The sequence below is a fragment of the Benincasa hispida genome, chromosome 3, assembly GCF_027475165.1.
Source record: "Benincasa hispida cultivar pf3 chromosome 3, pf3_genome.v1.1, whole genome shotgun sequence".
NCBI lineage: Eukaryota > Viridiplantae > Streptophyta > Magnoliopsida > Cucurbitales > Cucurbitaceae > Benincasa > Benincasa hispida.
Window position 1 is genome coordinate 9981345 of NC_143480.1, and position 14913 is coordinate 9996257.

Sequence of the window (14913 nt, forward strand, 5' to 3'; positions counted from 1 at the left end):
TTGATATAACCAATTCATAAACCTTTGACCAGACCATCTCAACCCAAATAATACTGTTTTTGTTATATATTAGAATTTTTACTTTAAAATTTAAAAACATATTCACATATAATATTTTTTTTTACAAATTTTTTACAAATTGAAAAAAAATATCAAACTATTTACAGAAATAGTAAATAAAATATTGATAAATACGGATAAATTTCTATCAACGTCTATCACATAGTATCAATAATAGTTTTCTATCAGTTTCTATTACAATGATAGACTTTTTATCTGTCTCTATAAAAAAAATATATTAAATTTTATTATTTTGTATAAATGATTTTCCTTTTTTATATATATATTTTTAAAATCTCATATATTTTTTTATGAAAATTATTATTACCGTTTAACTAGGGTTGGTAAAAATTAACTTTGAGGGACTAAATTAAAATTTATTTAAATTATATGGACTAATATTGAACGAACCTCAAAGTATAGAGACCAAAATAGAAACTTAACTCCTTTTTTATCGATTAAATGTTCCAATTAAGAGTTAATCTTTTATCTAATAGATTTTTAAACTTTAAATATTATACTAAATCATTAGATTTTTTACATTTTATCTAATAACTTCACTAACTTTAAAAATGTCAAATTAAATACATGAACTTTTTAATTTATGTCTAACATTTTCCTCGTATATTCGATATTTATTAAAACAATCAAATATATTCCTAGTAATGTATATATAAAATATTTATAAACTTTAAACAGATGTTTAATAAGTGAGAAACTTATTAAAACAAAATTTATCATACATAAAACCAATAGTTTAAAGATTAACTAGAAATCGAAATTGGCAAGCATCTTTTTAAGACTTCACACAATAAAATGAATATAAGTATGGATTGGGTGAATAATCATAGAGTCTATGGTTACAATGTCTATTATTATTATTATTGATATTATTAATTTTCCATTTGGAAAAAAATAGATTATTTTTCAACTCTCCATTGAAATATTAATTAATTAATTTTAAGTGGACCCTTAAGAATCTGTCGGCACTGTCATCCGTTGCCACGTATTGATCTACGGTGTGCAAGAAATTTCTCACAGCTGGGTCCACCTAAGATACTTATCTGGTGTCTACACACTCTTTCTTCCGATTCTTCCAAACGGGGGGGGGGGGGGGGGATTATATAACGTACACGAAATTACGAATAATTAAAATTAAAAAAAAAAAAGGAAAAAGAAGGAAGAAATTAAAGAGCCCGATCACGGTTTTCGTTCGGCGCCTCATCTTCCTCATAAACCCAAAATTTCAGCTGAACAACTAGGGTTCCTTATATTACCAGAAGCAGCCATGTTCGCAGTGTCCAATCCGTAGTTAATTACGAGGTCTCCACCGTCCGATCAAAATGGGATCGTCTTCGTCGACTTTCCCGGTTATCTGCCTTCTTCACTCCGTCGTCGCAATCACGAGCGGGACCCTTATGATGTTCTATATGAAAGAGATTTACACGATTGGCCATGGGATTGACACCGCCACTAAGTTAATGGGCTCTACGCCGCACGATCAGCTCCTGATTCGGACCTCCGATTCGTTTTCTGGATTGCTCCTCTTCGCAATCGGATTCCTTCTCTTCATGGTTTCCTTCGTCAGGGACAGGGAATTTCAAGGGTTTTTCGCCAAGGGGTGTACGGTGCTTCACGTCTCAATGGCGATGTGGAGATTCTATTTCGAGCGGAGGGTGGAGGATCTGGCCTGGGATTGGCTAAGGCAGATTGTTGGTGACATTCTTCTTGCTCTATCTTGGGTCTTCTTTCTTGTTTATTCCTGGAGAGAAAAATATGATTAGTTTCCCTAAGTAAATTGCTGAGTCTTTTCTTTTGATTCCAAGTTGCAAATTGCATTTATATTCTCTGGGTTTTGATATCTGTTCAGAATTGGGAAAAGAAGGTACTGATTCAAACATTCATATGCCAGAAAGGGGGCAATCCATCCCACTTTCCCTTGTGTGTGTGTGTGTGTGTGTGTGTTTTCTTTTCATTCCTTGTTGATTGAAGAATGTTTCTCAGCTTTGAAACTACAATCATTTTGTAAATGTTATGTGATTATTAATAAGCCAACAAATGAAATATATGTCATACATGTTGCTTTGTTGTTGAATTCAGCAGTATAGTGAAAGAGAAGAACTGTTATTGATGGAAAGGAAAGAATTTAATGAAGTGAGCTTCACTAGGGCTGGCAACTGGATCTTTCTAGGCTTCTTAACATAAAGATAGGAATAGCTTGAGATTTAAGAGCTGAAATTCTGTATCAATTTGATGTTTTAAGTTGAATGGATGTGTTTTAGAAGCCAATATCACTGATTCATTTGCTTGGAACTGGAAGACAATAAGCATATACATCAAGAAGAATTTGAGAGATGGCAGCACTCTTTTCGTAGATTATTGGGTCTGCTTTGCTTTTTAGTAGAACTCTTTCAAATTTCAATGGAATTGAAGTTGCGTCTTGAAGACGATTGCTTTAGTGTTGAGTAATGCATTTTATTTCTACGGGTTATGAACTTTTGTGGGTTCTCTCCTTCTTAAGTACTCCTTCTATGGCCCTACTGTCCAGGCTTTAGCGCCCATTAGAAGGACAGTTTGTACTTTGAGAAAAGAGGCTGCCCACTACCCAGGTTGCAAGTGTTATTCTCTTAAATCTCATGTTTTTTTTAATCTGTTCTTATTTAAAATCCAACTTGTCATTTTAATTTTGAACCAAGTAGTTTATTTTAGCCCACTCGTGTGACAGCGTCACATGTTGTTGAACTAAAAAAAATGTAGAATTTCCAAAATATCAATATTTTGGTCCTTGCATGCGAGAGCTAGAATCTCTTTTTTTGGTTGACAATATAACACGAGTAGCTTTGATGATTTATTAGGTTTCAATTAAGTCGTTATAACTTTAGAAGTTTTATTTTCATTTTTATGTTCAAATGTGAGTAAAGTTATGAAAATTTGATAATACCCTTAAACACTTGGACATTGATTGCATCTACGATATAAAATACACATAAGTAAGGTATGTTAATGTTCGTTTAATATATATGTAGTAGTGAATAAGATATATCATTTATATATCAACATTCATTTAATATACATTTTGTAAACAAAATTCACATGCATTTTAGTAGCAAATTGGGTATTTTTTTGGTGTGTTAATATTTATTTAAAATGCATTAAATACTATTTTATTCATTGACCTAAAAACAAAAGGGTAAAACCATAATAACAAATTGATAAAACAAACAAATTTTGATTTTAAATATTTTACAATATTTATGCAATCAAATAACCATGGCTAGATTTGCAGATATACAGAGTATTTGTGCTATCCATACAGAAATACATTTTTCGTCAAAGGTATGATAATGTTTTAAAATTTCAAAATTTTAATATTAAAAATATAATAACTATGTTTGGTCACGTCCCAATTAACAAATATATGATTAAGGGTAAAATACATATTGAATCCTGAAGTTTGAACTATATTTCTATTTGGTCCCTCAAGTTATAAAATGAACATTTTATGATTCTATTTGGTAATTATTTAGTTTTTGTTTTTTGTTTTTGAAAATTAAGTATATTTACTCTCAATTTCTTATTATGATATATATATTTCTTAAGTACGATGGTTAAATTATTAGTTAAATTCTAAAAACAAAGACATATTTTTAAAAACTACTTTTTTTAGTTTTCAAATTTTTGCTTTGATTTTTTAAATTACTAGTAAAAAGTAAATAACAAATAAGAAATTTAGAGGTAAAGATAATGTTTATAAGTTTAATTTAAAAAAAAAAAAAAAAAGTCAAAAGTCAAATCGTTATAAAAGAGGCTTTAGTTATTGAGGTTTGAAAATTGATTCTAAATGATTCTTGATCTACTTGTGACTATTAGTTGAGTGAGTGATAGGTAGAAAGACACGGTTGTTTTAAATCCATTGCTAAATATAATAATTTATATATATTTTTTTAATGAGGTGGCATTTCCCTCTTTTTCCCACTAATTTCTTCCTCTCCCCTCAAAAGTCCAACAATCTCCTATATCACGAGTGTGTTCGAAATACAATTTTAAATATTTAATTTAAAAAATAAATCATTTTAGAATCAATTAGAATATTTATTGGTTCATAGCTCAAAATAGTTTTTAAATATATTTTAATAAATTTTTATTAAAAAAATGTTTAAATAAAAATGAATTTTTAAAAAACATTTTTTTTTTTTTATGGAAGTCAATCCAAACCACACTGCATCATCCTCGATTTGGAGCACAGAGAAAGGAAACAATGAAAAAATGTTAAAAAGATTTCCATTTTGTGATGTGATAATTTTTCAAATGAACGAACTTTCATATTTAAGGAGGCATGGCATTTTTGGCAGTTGGCAACAAGCTGAATGCCGAGGACGAAGAAGGAAGCAACAAAAAAGCATAAAGTTGAAGCTGGAACGGCGGAGCTTAGGAGGGAACTGCAACTGCAAGGCATCTGTGTAAGACTACTACTTGATCGGTTGTAGTTTTGGGCGTTAACATTAATTTTTGTTCCAATATTTAGTAGTTTGAATGATTTTCCCCCTTACTGCAAACTGCAAAGGCATCACGTGCAGAAGAAAATTCATCTTCCAGAAATCATCAATCCAACTATGAACAAAATTAAACTGGAAACCGAACAACTTCCATTTCAACATCCTGTAACTCGCATTTTTTACTCGCGATCCCACTCTCCAGTCTACAAAGCGCTTCTTCAAGCGGGTTCCCGTCTGAGAAGCCTTCAACAAGTTCATGCTCATATTATCGTTTCCGGACTCCATACAAGTCGATCCCTCCTCACTAAGCTTATTTCTCTTGTTTGTGCCGCTGGTTCAATTACCTATGCTCGGCGATTGTTCCCCACTGTGCCAAATCCCGACTCCTTCCTGTTTGATTCCCTTCTCAAAGCAACTTCCAAATTCGCTTTCTCTATTGATGCCGTCTTGTTTTACCGTCATATGCTTTTCTCGGGTGTTCCCCAGTCGAATTACACCTTTACGTCTGTGATCAAAGCCTGTGCAGATCTTTCAGCTCTGAGGTTAGGTAGAGAAATTCATTCGCATGTTATGGTTTGCGGGTATGGTTCTGATATGTATGTTCAGGCTGCCCTTATTGCTCTTTATGCCAAAGCTAGTGATATGAAAGTTGCCAAGAAGGTGTTTGATGCAATGCCACAAAGAACAATTATAGCTTGGAACTCACTAATATCAGGGTACGAGCAAAATGGATTCCCGAAAGAATCAATTGGTATATTTCATCTGATGTTGGAGTCGGGCTTTCAACCTGATCCAACGACTATAGTGAGCTTATTGTCTTCCTGTTCTCAGCTAGGGGCCCTTGATTTCGGTTGCTGGTTGCATGATTATGCTAATGGTAATGGTTTTGATCTTAACGTGGTTCTTGGTACTTCATTGATTAACATGTACACTAGATGTGGGAATGTAAGCAAAGCACGGGAAGTTTTTGACTCCATGAAGGAAAGGAATGTCGTTACCTGGACAGCCATGATTTCAGGGTATGGGATGCATGGCAACGGTGAGCAAGCAATGAAGCTTTTTGGTGAAATGAGAGCTCACGGTCCTCGTCCTAACAATATTACATTTGTTGCAGTCTTGTCTGCATGTGCTCATTCAGGGTTGATTGATGATGGCCGTCGGGTATTTTCAAGCATGAAGGAAGCATATGGGTTAGTCCCAGGAGTAGAACATCATGTCTGCATGGTAGATATGTTTGGGCGTGCTGGATTGCTCAACGATGCTTATCAATTTATCAAAAATTTTCTTCCCAAAGAGCCAGGTGCGGCAGTTTGGACTTCAATGCTCGGGGCGTGCAGAATGCATAAAAATTTTGACCTTGGCGTTAAGGTTGCAGAACATGTTTTAGCAGTTGAGCCAGAAAACCCCGGTCATTATGTAATGCTTTCTAACATATATGCATTGGCCGGTAGGATGGATCGTGTGGAGATGGTACGAAATATGATGATTAGACGACGCCTAAAGAAGCAAGTAGGGTATAGCAGCATTGAGATCAATCGAAAGACATATTTGTTTAGCATGGGTGACAAGTCTCATCCTCAGACAAGCACAATCTATAGGTATTTAGATGAATTGATGGGTCGATGTAGTGAATCAGGCTATGTACCAGCACCAGAGTCCTTGATGCATGATTTGGAAGATGAGGAAAGGGATTATGCCCTTAGATATCATAGTGAGAAGGTTGCACTAGCATTTGGTTTACTTGAAACCAATCAAGGTGAGACTATAAGGATTGTAAAGAACCTTCGAATATGTGAGGATTGTCATTCAGCTATTAAACACATCTCTATTATTGCTGATAGAGAAATAATTGTTAGGGATAAATTTCGTTTTCACCACTTCAAAGATGGTTCTTGTTCTTGTCTTGATTATTGGTGATAATTTTATTCATAATCTTCATCTTGAGTATTCTAGCTGTTTCTGAGAGTTCAAGGGATTTGTGAGCTAATCTGCCACCAGTCGTGGAACTGTCGCTGAGCTTTCTAATTTGTTGAGCAATCTTGTCACTGCTGCTCTTCAGTTGGTGTTTTTAAATAGCAGCGATCTAGTCATTAACTTGATCGGTTCTCCCACTGCCAGGTCCCTTATTTATTCAATGATTGATCCCTAAAGCAGGTACTGACTAGGTGTTCATGTTCATTTGAAAATTGAAGTAGCACCAGATAAGCTCTCTTTGGTTGTTCGGGAAAGTGCTGACGCTAATCGTGTTCTAACTGCCTTTTTGAAAACTGAAATGTACTGGTAAATCTTTTGCGCAGGTTCACAGGCTTGAAGCAGCTTATGCTCTTTGATTCAAGCTTCAACAAGAGGGCTGGGCAGTTTTATTTTATATAGTCATATCGTTAAAAGGTTCTTTACCTAAGGTCTTAGAAGTTAGAACTATCTTAGACTAATGCTTATAAGATGGTAGTTAACTCTCAAATAGGGAATTTACAATAATCTATTTTTTTTAAAAGAAAGATTACCGATTCGGTAATGATTCAACTTTTTTATTTGATTAGCCATCATATGAGATACAAACTTGATTTTCTGGGGAGGGGCAGGTACCTTCGAACAAAACACTAAACATTTTATGCAACATTGCAGGCTGAGGGAAAGAAGTGTATTAGCTCTAAGACATTATTCATTCTTTGGTAACTTCTAATTAAATGGAGTGCGATCTAACAATTTTTTGTTCCTTGCATCAACATGATCTCAAAAAATGTTGACATGAATCACTACCAAGTGAACATTTCTTTGCAAATTCAAGCTTCTTGTGTTGGGTTGGAGAGCGGGTTTTGGAGGGAAGTGGGGGCATCTGCTATTGGGTACAAAGAATGATGTCAGCGGATTTTTAAGCCTTGCGAGAGTTGCCTGGCTGCTGTCAGGTCACAACTTTGCTATTCCATAATTGGATTCTTGAATTGGTGGAAGTGGATATCATTGACATTTATCATCGATGCACATTTTCTTTCGATTGTTCTTGCATCTCAGTCCTTGCCAGTTTCAAGTTCAGCCATGGAAACTGCATTTCTACTGACATACAGAAATTCAATGAGGTGAGCGATGAAGTGATCACTCTTATATATTCCTTCAGTTGGTTTTTTTAGTTTTTCGTAGTTAACAATTTTCATCCTGTCTTTTGGCTCTGCTGCTCCATGTAGTCTTTTCTGTTCTCGAGCTTTTCAAATTCATTAGATTAGATACTTAGTACTTTGAAGCAAGCTTTTCAACCAAACAAAAAACTTTTCGTTCATCTTTCCACTAAATAAAAGGTTCAGTGGCGTGCAAGTGAGGTTTGACACCTGTTAGTAATGTTAATTTTGTATTTAGTGCTTTTGGTGTAGATGGAGCTTCAAGAAGCAAAAATTGAAATTTAAACTGCGTGTAATAACCGATAATCAAGTATTGTCTTGCATTCCTTCTGTTCTTGCATTGTTTCTATGTCATAAGTTACAAGTCTGCTGAGTTTTTCTGTTGTCTTAATCGGCATAAGAATTCCACACGGCTTTACCTTTTCAATGGGCATAAACATTCCACACGGCTCTACCTTTTCAATGGGCATAGACATTCCACACGGCTTTACCTATTCCATCAAGTTACTGAAGCTCTAAAATGTTAAGTGCTCGATAAGTCAAGGTACCGTAAAACAATGCTGTTTTTTTAAGTGGTCCTAAGTGGCATAAACATTCTACGGCTATACTTTTTCCATTCAGTTACTGAAGCTCAAAAAATTTAAATGTTTCAACAATCATAGAACCGTTTATTGATGATTTAGTCTAGAATGCACCTAAATATGAGGGTTATTCTTTCATTTATTGGAAATTGCAGCTTCATCTAAATTTATCTCATGGTAATTCCCTGTGCAATATTGCTTTTGTGTATGGTCTTATTGTTAATTACTTCTCTAGTGTCCGGTGTATAAGTTTGAGGAATATTTTGCATCTCGGTTGACTTGGCTCTGTTCTGTTGATTTTGCCACCCGGAATTGAACTTTAATTTAAATCTCGGGAGGGACTTCAATAATCTGGGGTTGTATTTCCTCACCGTGGACTGATGTTGTCCTTTATATTTTATTTGAAATATGCTTTTAAGAAGTTTTGCTTCTTTCTTTTATGTTTGTTGCAGTTGATGTTCACCTACGTTTTCTTGCTTAGGCTCTACCCAACCAAACAATTGTAGATAGGCTAACCCTACAGATGCAGAAGCTGCCCAAACCGTTTTGTTGAGGAACATGTAAGAATAGTAACTCGTGGTCTATATTGCAATGTACATTTAAACGATCTTTCCTAACCTAGTTTTTTATGCTTGCACAACAACCAACCTTGCAGTATTAGCAATTTAGCCATGTGATATGAAAACCTAACGATCTGAAATTAGAAGCCCTTCTATTATGAAAACTTCTAATGCTCAGACATGTAAACTTAGATTGAGAATTGCAAAGATATTCGTGAAGAGTCATCAACACGGTAGGATTTCATTCCAAAAACCAAAAATGCAATGTACATTATCGCAGTCAACCCTTAAAACTATTCAGTTTAGCCAAATAGATAAAAGACCGTAATGCCCTGACTAAAAGATACATAACTTCCCAAATAACTTAACTAAATAATAAAATAACAAGTCTAATTAATGTCTTATATTTGACACAAACATAAGTAAATAATAAATCTTCCTAACATAAAGCTCTATTTTCTTCGCGTAGGATCATCTGACATAAAGTACAAAGTTTTTGTTCAATTTTCCTTTCTTGACCTTCTTAATTGAATTCATGGCTGTTTATTTGTGGGGATTAAAAACCAATCGTAGTGTTTTACTCTTGAGTGCGTGAATGGTTATGGAGGTCAAAAAAGGACATCTTGATTCATATCATCATGCCTCATGTTAAGATTGGTTAACGCAACACAGTTACCGATAAAGAAATATCCAGTTGTGATATTAAAAGATATCTACGGAAACACCCTCAATAGTATAATATCAAATGATATAGGAAAAAAGTTTTAGTCTGGAGATTTTACTACATGTTTGGAAGATGGCCGGTAAGCATTTGCTGCTTAAAAGGGACTGTGGAATGACAATCCCTTTGGTAATAGGACTGAGCTAGTCTGCATTCCGTTCTCGCGATAAAGCTTTCTTTTAGTGCTCGTTAGTTTTTAAATAAAGTTCAGTATATGTAGTAACTATTCTTCTCTCATCTCGTATGAATTGTGAACTTTTAAGACTGATTAGTTTTATAGGTTAGGTAACTGCCTTTCCGCCTTCACAATTTATTTTCCCTCATGGACATCGTTAGCTCGTCATCATTGAAATTCTTCCCAATTTCCAATTTTTAACACCTGAATGATTTTCCTTTTCAGCGAGGACCTGAATGATTGCCTTTACCAAGTTATGTGATGACCTTTCTTGAGTGATATGTTGCATTATTGTGGGAATTAACAAAGATGACATTGATGATGGCGCATAAAGAAGGTATTAACAAACCACTCAAGGTCGGGTAATTCCATTAAAAAATCAATAGTTTTAATTAGAAGTTAGAGAGTAAAACATCTTATATTAAGATTTTACTGATTACATTGAATGCTCAGGTAAACTGTTATCAAGAATGTGCCATTTCTAGAAAGCCACATTTGGCCGTCCTTGGGAGAGCATGGGTTTAGGATACTTGGTAAGAAATTCGGACCTAGGTTGAAACTGAAAGCCGTTGATGAAAACTTTTAGAAAATGAGCTGTCCCTCGAATCCGACATTGGGAAATGGGTTGTATGAATCTCTCCGTGGAGTAGTGGGGTGGGTCCCGATACCAAGAATTTAAATCCAAAAAAGTTCAATTTCCTTAAAGTATAAGCTGATTGAAGCTAGGCCAATCAATGTTGTTTAAATTGATTTTAGGGAGTGAAAGTGATTCTGTTACAGCGAATGAGACTTAATTATTAAAGTGAGAAAATTGAATATGGGGAGATTTTTATGAGGCAATGTGGACTTTGGAGAGAATCCCATCTAGAAAGTGGGAAGCTTTAAAAGGAGAGTCCACTTAGGCAGACGGATACGCTGAAACGTTGGGCACATGGAAAAGGGAAAGGCACTTTTGGGTTTGTTAGACAAGTTCCTGGGAGCTTCTTTTTTAGATTTATTTTTTGCCGTTTGGTTCCCTCTTTAGGCTGACCTTTATTCAGATTCGAAGGGACTGCCACATTCGATTAACCCGTTAGTGGCATCGATCGTCTTAACTAGTTTTTAGAGTTGTTAGGCTAATGGATTGAGCTTTATAGCATGGAACATGAAAGTCAAAGTTACACTTAGAGACGGTTTAAGACGCTGACATGATATAAGATATGGAGAGTTCTAATGTCTGGAAAGTTCTGATCGAGTATGTTTAAGCACTGAGATGATATAAGATACACGAAAGGAAAATGACGGTGAGATACGAAACAAGTTTCGAAAATGGGTCCACAAACAATTAAAATCGGTGAGATAGGATAATGAGCCGGAGATGATATAAGATGTGGGGATATACCATCTCATGTTGGACTTCCAAACAACCCCTTATTCTCATGAGTTTGTTATTCTCATAATCTTTATAAACTTGAACTTTTGAATTTACCTTTGACAAACTAGGACCTTTGTACGATAGAGCTTAAGTCTCTGCAGTTTCCTCTTTTGCACAATCAGAGCACACTATACAAATTTAGGGTTCACAATCACGTGTTACATAAATCCAAAACATCTCAAACCCTTCAATCAACCATACATAAATTCAATTCAATTGCCAATATATTTTCTAAGGAATCCATGCAGATCTGATAGTCTGTTGTCATGAATTTCTGAAATACTTTCAGAACCCAGGGAAATATATTTAGCCCTACTGTTGTATCATATTTCTCTTACTTATTATAAATAATTATTCTTTGAATATTAGAGCAAATGCCGACTGATTAATTAGAAGCCATGAAACTATGAACTTTTGGTAAATGGAGGAGACATGGTTTTGAAATTGAAAGGTTGGGTTAAAAGATAATGGAAAGAGCAATACATTCCCATTATCTCCAACTCCAACAGGAAGAGGCAATTGAAACAAAAGTTCTCACTTTAAAATAAACTCAATGGACCAAGCAAACCACACAGTAGTTTGTCTCTTCGGTTGACTAATGGCTCAAACTTCATTTTTATATATATATATATATACACCGAATTTTCCACTTTTCCACAACCTCCCTTTTTGTTACTTGCCACTTTATTTGTTAAGATGCCACCAATCCCACGATATTTAGAGGTTTTCTCTCTAAAAGTTCTGTTTAGTTTATTATATTTATTTATATGGTTAAAATACATTTATAAACACGAAATGATATAATCCATGTATTGTTAGACTTCCAATGATTAAGTCCACGTCATTGGAAGAGGAATAATAACCCAAAAATCTACTATTTGAATTGAAGGAATGTTTGAAAAAATAATGAAGAATATTATTTAGATATTAGTCCTAGAACATGATAACTAACTTGGATCAAGATGTCAGATGTTCGAATCATGTTGATCTAAAACAAGAGAATATCATTAATTATAGGAATATTTATTGACATTGTTACTTTTTCTTATACTAGGGGGTTGGATTTCTGTTTTGATCTTTGTGCTGTTTTATATCAATTTTATTCTTAGCCTCAGACAGAACAGTTAAGATTACAATGGGAAGAGGAGAGTAATCTAGAGATATGGATATGCCATTCGAACTCATGTCTCCAATGCTAAAACTCCAAACCCCAAATTTGATGCCACTAGTTGTTGAGTTGACTATCAAAACAACTCGATAAAGCACTTTATTGGTGTTAAGTTGAATAATTTACAGCCAAGAATAAAATTTTAATTATGATGATCTGGCCACTATAGTCCTACGAACAAAAGTACTAAAATCCTAATGAAATGAAATGAGTTGGAACTTGTCAATAGAATAAGATTGGACATGTAACTTTGATTGTTTTGTATCAAAAATAAAAATGCTGTCAAAATTTTTCTTGGGATTGTATTGGCCTGGAAGGCTAATTGCGTGAAATTTATAGATCCACTTTCACAAAGAAAAGTGGGTTTAAATGGAGTCACTTTATTTGCCACTTAGAGAATTCTTTTTTCTTCTTTATACTTAATATCCCACCTCACTACTTTGCACGATTTCCACTTTGATTTAAAGTACGGTTATGCCTCAAACACAATTCCTCCTCTCAACAGTCGTCCTTCCACTAGTTACTTTCTTAATTACGCCAAGTTGGTCGGCACCACAACAGCAATTTCTCACCCTTTTTATTTTTCTTAAATGCTTGCCACTAGATTTCCTGCTATCTTCTCGTTAAGAATATACCTAGTTTATAGGTTTAAGCTTTTAGATTTAATGGTTATTTATTATAGTATTAAAGCAAAATTTTCGGATCAAGATGTGTATAAGATATACATTCTTGACCAAGAAGTCAGAAGTTCGAATTCCTTCCTCCAAATTGTTGTACTGAACAAACAGAGTTTTTGAATTCAAATATTATAATATTATTTTAATTCTAATTGATGTTAAATTGGGTTGGATTTCATGAATCAAATTAATATGATTCTACATGTTAGTGAAAATATTATAGAATTATGTAGACCTTAATTTATCAATTAAGAGCTTTTAGATTTAGAGATGATTTAATATTTCTGATGGGTCATGTATAGTGGATTGACATTGGTCTATGTTCTGCTGTCCTATGCAAGCAACCATTATCTCTTCTTTCCAAGATATAGATGCATGAAAATGGATTTGCAAATCGGAGGTGTATAGTCCAACCAACACATGAGAAAGAAAATCAACATCCGGATGGAAGACCCCTTTTTTCTTTTCTTTTTTATTTCTTTTAATAAGAGAGAGAGTTGGAAATGATCTGTAACTTGACTATTGGTCTATGTTATGCATTTGTGTTGTGCCATAGATACCAGCAAGCCAATATTCTCCACAAAATTTGTTTGTTATGAGCTCTGTTGCAGTTTTTGAAAGCGAGGGAGTAAGTACAAATCATGTTAGCAGCAAGAGTGTGAGATTTTGAAGGTTCTGATGACAGGAAATAACCATAGCTGTGGAAACAACTGAAGATTTGGCTGAAAAAAAGAAACTGGATACTTTTACTACCAAGCTACTTCCCAAAGTACAATTTACTGTGACAACTCCTCTTTTAAGTAAGAGAAGAGTTGGGTGTGTACAAAAGTAACACAGGAGGCTAGCTCAAGCTTCTCATAGATGAAAATGGAAAATTTATTTGGTAACTTGCTTTGTGGTATAACTTTTCAAAATCCAGTTTAAAGGGGAGGGAAAGAGAAACTTTGAACTTCAAGCTTCTCATAGATGGAAATGGAAAATTTGTTTGATAACTTGCTTTGTGGGACAACTTTTCAAAAACCAGTTTAAAGGGGGAGGGAAAGAGAAACTTTGAACTTTTGTCTATCAAAATGGTGAAGATTGGGAAATGTAATGATTGAGAAAACTTCTCTGAATAATTCTCACTCTGGTATGGGTTTGTGGTCTTGATCAATTCTTACTTTTGGGTTAAATCGAGTTATATTTTATTCCTTTTTATGGATTCTCTGTACTTATCCATTAATTTGTTAAAAAAAATTACCTCTCTTGTTTACAGATGAAACGTGGCAGAGTTGTGGCTTTCTTTTTCCAGAGGATCACTAGAATCTGGGAGCAGATGGATTTTTAGCCACAACATTGAAAAGGGTATAAACAAAGATCACATTGAAATCCACCCAAAAAAGTGAAAAGAGAATGAAGTTCATAAAATAATAAAACAAGTGGGAGCAAATGCCAATGCATTGTGTTGCTTTGTGCTCTGTTTGTCACCATCATTTGCTTGTTAATTTTGCTTCTAAGCTTATCCAGGAGCCTTTCTTGTCTATGCAAGGTCAACAAGGTGAAATATGCACTTCAAAACTGTTGCTTTTGGAATGGACCTCATTTCAATTTGTTGATAAATAATATCCTAAAAGTTTTTCTTTATCAATTTAGTGATTGTGAGTTGAAATTGATATGACAGTAATGAAAGCCTACATTGTCTAGAAATATAGTAGATCGTGGACATTCAATATATATTTGTTGTTACGAAAGATTATGTAAAATCTAAAAGAAATTAGTGTGCATGTTTAACATGATTTTAGGTTCATAATTAGACAATATCATTTTATTAAGGACATAAATATGATCTACTGTCACAACATATTGACATACGTGTCATCCATAAAAGAAATCATCTTAGTTCATACTCTTAGCTTTGTTGTAGACTTGTCATCTCACTAGATAAGATCATATAGTATGGATGATAACA

The 14913-nt window shown here is 34.1% G+C and overlaps 2 protein-coding genes across 28 annotated transcripts; both read left to right on the forward strand.

Moving 5' to 3' along the window:
- The first annotated feature begins 1403 nt into the window (after window positions 1-1403).
- LOC120073208 (uncharacterized) lies at window positions 1404-2155 on the forward strand. The gene has a single exon (XM_039025915.2). It carries the CDS (start codon window positions 1404-1406, stop codon window positions 1842-1844), a length of 441 nt encoding a protein of 146 aa, XP_038881843.1. The 3' UTR covers window positions 1845-2155.
- A 147-nt stretch (window positions 2156-2302) lies between these two features.
- Window positions 2303-14617, forward strand: LOC120073206 (Pentatricopeptide repeat (PPR) superfamily protein). 27 transcript variants are annotated; one of them, XM_090312073.1, is made up of 7 exons: window positions 2303-3396; window positions 4413-4520; window positions 4625-5595; window positions 5671-7633; window positions 8703-8810; window positions 9932-10043; window positions 13307-14617. In XM_090312073.1, exons 3-4 carry the CDS (start codon window positions 4674-4676, stop codon window positions 6471-6473), a joined length of 1725 nt encoding a protein of 574 aa, XP_090168199.1. In that variant the 5' UTR covers window positions 2303-3396; window positions 4413-4520; window positions 4625-4673; the 3' UTR covers window positions 6474-7633; window positions 8703-8810; window positions 9932-10043; window positions 13307-14617. The 27 variants fall into 27 exon arrangements, with proteins under 27 accessions (XP_090168199.1, XP_090168198.1, XP_090168197.1 ...); XM_090312065.1 differs by lacking the exon at window positions 2303-3396 and adding an exon at window positions 8071-8213 and having other exon boundaries at window positions 3776-4520; window positions 4625-7462; window positions 7569-7633; XM_090312072.1 differs by having other exon boundaries at window positions 4625-7633.
- The last annotated feature ends 296 nt before the right edge of the window (window positions 14618-14913 follow it).